This window comes from Somniosus microcephalus, unplaced genomic scaffold, assembly GCF_052327205.1.
Source record: "Somniosus microcephalus isolate GS21.2 unplaced genomic scaffold, FLI_Smic_1.0 unresolved_chr1, whole genome shotgun sequence".
NCBI lineage: Eukaryota > Metazoa > Chordata > Chondrichthyes > Squaliformes > Somniosidae > Somniosus > Somniosus microcephalus.
Genome location: NW_028225179.1, coordinates 115,349,222 through 115,356,779, shown reverse-complemented (window position 1 = coordinate 115,356,779; position 7,558 = coordinate 115,349,222). Strand labels below are relative to the sequence as shown.

General features: G+C 48.1%; 1 protein-coding gene across 1 annotated transcript in view; it reads left to right on the top strand.

The window, feature by feature from the left end:
• LOC147095727 (E3 ubiquitin-protein ligase TRIM7-like) overlaps positions 1–6,687 on the top strand; it is a 38,773-nt gene extending 32,086 nt beyond the window's left edge. Inside the window, exons 3-6 of the mRNA XM_085973704.1 lie at positions 2,284–2,517; positions 3,772–3,794; positions 5,490–5,605; positions 6,671–6,687. Coding sequence (XP_085829830.1) covers positions 2,284–2,517; positions 3,772–3,794; positions 5,490–5,605; positions 6,671–6,687 — 390 coding nt within the window. The remainder of the gene's footprint in view (positions 1–2,283; positions 2,518–3,771; positions 3,795–5,489; positions 5,606–6,670) is intronic.
• Positions 6,688–7,558: the final 871 nt, after the last annotated feature.

Genomic DNA, 7,558 nt, shown 5'->3' with positions numbered 1-7,558 from the left:
CTTTAGTGAACTTCCTACACTACAACAGTGACTGCACTTCAAAAGTACTTTAATGGCTGTGACGTGCTTTGAGACGTCCTGAGGTTGTGAAAGGCGCTCTATAAATGCAAGATCTCCTTTCTTTCCTGCCAGAACCTCACTGCCTCTGACCAGCCTGCTAAACAGATGTCTTGCTTCCAGTTCACCCTTGAGCCCCTCGTAGTGCCTCAGCCCCTTTGTTCTCCTTCAGTACAATCTTTGACACCTTTGCGATCTCAAGTCTGAGGGCTTTAGGATTGACCATACATGCCCACTGCTCACCAGATTTGACTTGGCCACCTCAAGCAATATCGTTCTTTGCTTCCCACAATCAGTTCTACTTACTACTTTAGGATCATCGTAGAGGACACGGACAACCAAAGCCCATCTTCCCTACCGCAAATCAACTCCTTCAAACGGCAACCCCTCTCCTGTCATCCTCACCTTGATGGTCTTGTATTTCCTAAGAGGAGCTTATGTACTTCCTTGTCTACAAAACTGATACAATCAGTTTCTTAGTTTTAGCATCTTCCTGGCTCAAAGTCACCCATGCCCTAAAGTGACCAACCTCCTTGCTCCACCTGTAACCTCACATTCTCCTCTGTCTCTCCGATCCTAATTAGACTCATCTCCTCTGGGAGTTCCAGCACTTCCTTCCTTCGGTCCCTCCCAACCTAACTCATGACACCTCAACTATCTCTCATTGGATGGTATTCAGTGACATCATCAACTACTCCCTTTGCTCGAGCGCTTTCCTTCGCTCCACCATTGGCGGCCATGCCTTCAGCTGCCAAGGCCCCAAGCTCTGGAGTTCCCTCCCTAAACCCTCTCCAGCTCTCCACCCTCTCTCTCCTCCTTTAAGACGCTCCTTCGAACCTAGCTCTTTGACCCTCACCTGCCCTAATATCTCCTTACTTGGCTCAGTGTCAAATTTTGTCTGATAATGCTCCTGCGAAGGGTCTTGGTACGTTTTACTTTGTTAAAGGCGCTATAGGAACATAGGAACAGGAGGAGGAGGCCATTCAGCCTCTCGAGCCTGTTCCACCATTCAATGAGATCATGGCTGAGCTGTAACCAAACTCCATATAAATGCAATAGCAAAATACTGCGGACGCTGGAAATCTGAAACAACAACAGAAAATATTGGAAACACTCAGCCGGTCAGGGCAGCACCTGTGGAGAGATAAAGGGGAAAAGATTCGGTATCGCCCCATTTGGGGCACCGTTATCGGCTGTGCGCAAAGTTTAGCACCTGGCGCTAATTATCGCCTCCAACAGCAAACTTGGCTTTTATCGCCCCTGGAGGTGATTGGCGCGCTAAATCAGGTGCTTCACACCTGTCTTAAGGCGCAAAGTCCGAGGAGCGAGGCGCTACCTCAGAGCGCTGGCGAAGCAAGGAAGGGCAAATTCAAATAAACCTGCAAAGTGCTGCTCAGTACCCAAAACTCCTTCACACAGCGTTGAATCTCTCCAGAAGTCTCTCTCTCTCTCAGAATGCGTGGTGCAAAAATGTCACCGACAAAAAAAGGCAGGAAGCGGTCGCCTTTAAATAGCGCTCCCCCAGTCCCTTTCTGACAGCATAACGCTCCCCTCAACCTGTCGTTGCTAGCGGCAGGCGGTAAGGCTGGGGGCACCACTCAATATCCGGTCTGTGGTGCTACCGGTGCGTTGCGCACTCGACTAACGTCACGATCTGCCGGCGCAGGAGATCGTGGCAGTAGTGTTTAGCGCCGCCGCAAAATGTCTAGTTAATTTCGCGAGCGGCACAAACATCGCCGCGCCCGGGCGCTAGTTGTTTTGTGCCCCACTTGGCACCCTCCTAAGGCGCTAACGGGAGGTGCAACCAACTGAATTTTTCCCCCAAAATGTTGCAAATGGGGATGGCAAAATCATAAACAGCCTGAAGAATGGGGGCTGGGGTTAAAGTCTGAATTGTTGAACTCGATGTTAAGTCCAGAAGGCTGTAAAGTGCCTAATCAAAAGATGAGGTGCTGTTCCTCGAGCTTACGTTGAGCTTCATTGGAACAGTGTAAGAGGCCGAGGATGGAGAGGTCTGAGTGGGAATGGAGCGGAGAATTAAAGTGACAGGTGACCGGAAGCTCGGGGTCACCCTTACGGACTGAATGGAGGCGTTCCGCAAAGCGGTCACCCAATCTGCGTTTGGTCTCCCCAACGTAGAGGAGACCGCATCGTGAGCAGCAAATACAGTATACTAGATTGCAAGAAGTACAAGTAAATCGCAAGTTGGTGTTGTTACTTTAACAGAAACAAGCAGGCAGCCTGCGGGCGCGAATTGAGACTGAATTTAATGAAATGCAGCAGTTTCTGAGCGATGAGAAGCTGGCTCTGATAACAAAACTGGAAGAAAAGGAGAAGGCCACAACACAGCGAATAGAAGAAAACCTGAAGAAATTGCTGGACGAAAGCACGTCAATTAACCAGGAGATAATCGATATACAGAGGAGACAGACGGTACAAGAGATGGAATTATTGTTGCAGGTACAAACATTCCTACACGATAAAGAGACTGCATTGGTAAACTTACCAGGCACTTAGGTGAATGGTAGTGGTTTAGAGATACTGCGGGGGGGGCAGGGAGAGGGGCAGGATTTCGCTATTACCTCACCTCTGGCCCCTGCGTAAAAAAAGGACAGTTAGGGAGAAAAGGAATGAAAGTGACTGCGCTGCCAGAGAATAACCCTGAAGTATCATGAAAGGAAATCAAACCGCCATGCACGACAGGGACAATTTTAAACTAACCCTCCCATCGGGAAACTGACGGGATCGGCAGGCGCGGAGGGGGGTTGACTCTGGTTTTAAACCCTGCTCAATTACACTCCCCATTGAGGTCAATATTGGGAGGGGTGTAAAACCGGCGTTCCACCCGATCCCGTGGGATTCTCGCCCGGTGACTTCGGTTAAAATTACCCACCCCCCCTCCCTCATTGCAACTGCTTGAGTGGGAAAAATTACCCAACTTTTATCGAGTTGGCAATAATTTTTGATCCGTTGGCTTCCCGCAGACCGGGAACTGACGATGCTGTGTATCAGTAGGAGTTGGGTGTTGACGTTAATGTTAAACTTCATGTGAATGGTGCAGAGTGGAATGAATTCTGGTCGTGATGAGGACGCAGCCTGTGAGCAGACCAGAAACAAGTGTTTTTTAATTCATTAATGGGATCTGGGCGTCGCTGGCAAGGCCCCCATTTATTGCCCATCCCTAGTTGCCCTTGAGAAGGTGGTGGTGAGCCGCCTTCTTGAACCGCTGCAGTCCGTGTGGTGAAGGTACTCCCATAGTGCTGTTAGGGAGGGAGTTCCAGGATTTTGTCCCAGTGACGTTGAAGGATCGGCCGATATATTTCTAAGTCAGGATGGTGTGTGACTTGGAGGGGAACTTGGAGGTGGTGGTGTTCCCATGCACTTGCTGCCCTTGTCCTTCTAGGTGGAAGAGGTCGCGGGTTTGGGAAGTGCTGTTGAAGAAGCCTTGGCGAGTTGCTGCAGTGCATCTTGTAGATGGTACACACTGCAGCCACGGTACACCGGTGGTGGAGGGAGTGAATGTTTAAGGTGGTAGATGGGGTGCCAATCAAGCAGGCTGCTTTGGCACCCTGTCACTTTGATTTAGTTAAAGAAATGAAAGGAGAAATAAGCCTCACAGAATATCTGGGTTTTTTTAGTTCAAAAAAGTTTAGGTGTGTTGTCAACTTTGTTCGCAAGTTTATCTCTGACTTTCTTCCTCTGCTTGTGTTTCAGGACACCATTCCCATTATTGACAGGTATGCAACGTCCTCTTGTATAAGAGCATAGGAATCAGAATGACCTTTTTAATTGAAGGGACCAAAATAGTATCATTAGTATATCGTTTTTTGGTAGAATTAAACCCCAGCTACCTGCTTCTCATCACCTATCTCTATCCTGTCCATTGGCAGATAGGAGCAGGAGGAGGCCATTCAGCCCCTCGAGCCTCTCCTGCCATTCAGTTAGATCATGGCTGATCTGCACTCAACTCCATTTACCCGCCTTAGCTTCCTATCCCTTGAGACCATTACCTAACAGAAACCTTTAATCTCAGACTTGACAATTTCAGTTGAGCCCCACAGCCTTTTGCAGTGAGGTACTGGATCAATATCATGATGAGCAACAGAGGTGTCAGCTTCATGACAATTTGTGCTGGAGAGCGCTCACTGGTTCCTACATACCACCTAATATTAACACTAAGAGGCCATTCAGCAATTTGAGTCTGTTCCGCCATTCAATTAGCTCATGGCTGATCTGTATCTCAACTCCATCTATCCACCTTGGTTCCGTATCTCTTAATACCCTTACCCAACAAAAATCTTTTGATCTCAGTTTTGAAATTTTTCAATTGACCCGCCAGCCTCGACAGCTTTTCGGGGGAGAGTTCCAGATTTGCACTGCCCTTTGCGTGAAGAAGTGTTTGCTGACAATCGTCCCTGAACGGCCTGGCTCTAATTTTAAGGTTGTGCCTCCTTATTCAAGGACTCTCCCACCAGACGAAGTAGTTTCTCTCCTATCTGCCCCAACGAATACTTTAATCATCTTAAACACCTCAATTTGATCACCCCTTAATCTTCTATACTCAAGGGAATACAAGCCTCGTCCAGGCAACCTGTCCTCACAATTTAACCCCTTTAGCCCCAGTATCATTCTGGTGAATCTGCGCTGAACCCCCTCCAAGGCCAATATATCCTCCCTGAGGTGCGGGGCCCAGAACTGAACGCAGTGCTCCAAATGGGGCTCTACCAATATATTGTTCACAGTCCACTAAGCTGAACAATTGTACTGATTTACTTCAGAATGTGCCACAAGCTTTTGCACTATTTACTTATCTCCTCATCAAGGAATTCTTTGCTGTGGCATAGTATGTTCACCCAGGAAATCCTGCGCACCATATCTAACGGTGGCATAGTGGTTAGCACTGTTGCCTCACAGCGCCAGAGACCCGGGTTCAAATCTGGCCTCGGGTGACTGTCTGTGTGGAGTTTGCACATTCTCCCCGTGTTTGCGTGGGTTTCCTCCGGGTGCTCCGGTTTCCTCCCACAGTCCAAAGATGTGCGGGTTAGGTTGATTGGCCATGATAAAAATTGGCCCTTAGTGTTAGGGGGATTAAATACGTGGGGTTACGGGGTTACGGGGATAGGGCTTGGGTGGGATGGCTGTCGGTGTAGGGACCGGGTGCTAGGGTTTGGATGATCAGCCATGATCTCGTTGAATGGCGGAGCAGGCTCGAAGGGCCGAATGGCCTACTCCTGCTCCTATGTTTCTATGTAACCAAGTCCACTATTTTGTTTTTAAATTTTTTTTAAATTACAAACTGTATTATCTATGACAAAAATTGCTCATGAATCACAGTGCAGCTGGAGCTAAATAAGAGTGCCCCGATGACTGAGCTTTATTTGAATTAAATAATATTCATTGCGACCCTTAAATACCCAACAATGTTTGAACAGGTCGGGTGGCGAATCCGGGAATGCTAGAAGCGTTTCCGTTGCTCTGACACTGGATGAATTCAACGGCCCGCTTCAGTACACGGTTTGGAAACGGATGCTCACGGCTCTCAGTCCAGGTAACACGGACATATTTCGATGTTCTAATCCGAAAGAAAAAAAGACTCGCATTTCTAGAGCGCCTTTCACAGCCTCAGGACGTCCCATTGTGCTTTACAGCCAGTGTAGTACTTTCTGAAGTGTGGTTACTGTTGTAATGTAGGAAATGCTGCAGCCAATTTATGCACAGCAAGCAATAAGAACATAAGAATTATGAGCAGGAGTCAGCCATTCGGCCCCTCAAGCCTGCTCCGCCATTCAATGAGATCATGGCTGATCTTCAAATTCAACTCCACTTTCCCGCCCGATCTCCATAACCTTTGATTCTTCTGGAGTCCAAAAATCTATCTATCGCAGCCTTGAATATGCTCAAAGACTCAAAATTCACAGCCCTCTGGGGCAGAGAATTCCAAAGATTCACAACCCTCTGAGCGAAGAATTTCCTCCTCATCTCAGTCTTAAATGGCCGACCCCTTATCCTGAGACTATGCCCCCTAGTTCTAGACACTCCAGCCAGGGGAAACAACCTCTCCGCATCTACCCTGTCAATCCCCTTCAGAATCTTGTAAGTTTCAATGAGATCCCCTCTCATTCTTCTAAACTCCAGAGAGTATCGGCCCATTCTACACAATCTCTCCTCATAGGACAGCCCTCTCATCCCAGGAATCAATCTAGTGAACCTTTGTTGCACCGCCTCTAAGGCAAGTATATCCTTCCTTAGATAAGGAGACCAAAACTGTGCACAGTACTCCAGGTGTGGTCTCACCAAGGCCCTGTACAACTGTAGCAAGACTTCCTTACTCTTATACTCCAACCCCCTTGCAATAAAGGCCAACATGTCATTTGCCTTCCTTATAACTTGCTGTACCTGCATGCTAGCTTTCTGTGTTTCCTGCATGAGGACACCCAAATCTCACTGAACACCAACATTTAATAGTTTCTCACTATTTAAAAAATATTCTGTTTTTCTATTCTTCCTACCAAAGTGAATAACCTCACATTTCCCCACATTATACTCCATCTGCCACCTTATTACCCATTCACTTAACCTGTCTACGTTCCTTTGCAGGCTCTTCTCCTCACAGGTTACGTTCCCACCTAGCTCTGTATCGTCAACAAACTTGGATACATTACACGCAGTCCCTTCATCTAAGTGGTTAATATAGATTGTAAATAGTTGAGGCCCCAGCACTGGTCCTTGCGGCACCCCACTAGTTACAGCCTGCTAACCGGAAAATAACCCGTTTATCCCTGCTCTCTGTTTTTTGTCCGTTAATTAATCCTCCATCGATGCTAATATCTTACCGCCAACCCCATGTGCCCTTATCTTGCTTAACAACCTTTTATGTGGCACCTTATCGAATGCCTTTTGGAAATGCCGGATGGGCCGTCTGTTTTGCACCCGACCCGTTTTTCGTTCCCACTGAAGTCGGTGCAAATGAAGAGCGGTCGGTGCAGAATCGGGCGGCCGATCAGCTATCACCCCGCCCACCCCCATTTTCCCTCCAGCAGGAAAAGACAACATCACCGCACCCCCCACCCCCACAGTGTTGTTAGGGGTAATCCCACAGTGCTGTTAGGGGTAATCGTACAGTGCTGTTAGGGGGTAATTCCACCGTGCTGTTAGGGGGTAATCCCACAGTGCTGTTAGGGGTAATCCCACAGTGCTGTTAGGGGGTAATCCCACAGTGCTGTTAGGGGGTAATCCCACAGTGCTGTTAGGGGTAATCGTACAGTGCTGTTAGGGGGTAATTCCACCGTGCTGTTAGGGGGTAATCCCACAGTGCTGTTAGGGGGTAATCTCACAGTGCTGTTAGGGGGTAATCCCACAGTGCTGTTAGGGGGTAATCCCATAGTGCTGTTAGAGGGTAATCCCACAGTGCTGTTAGGGGGTAATCCCACAGTGCTGTTAGGGGGTAATCCCACAGTGCTGTTAGAGGGTAATCCCACAGTGCTGTTAGGGGTTAATCCCA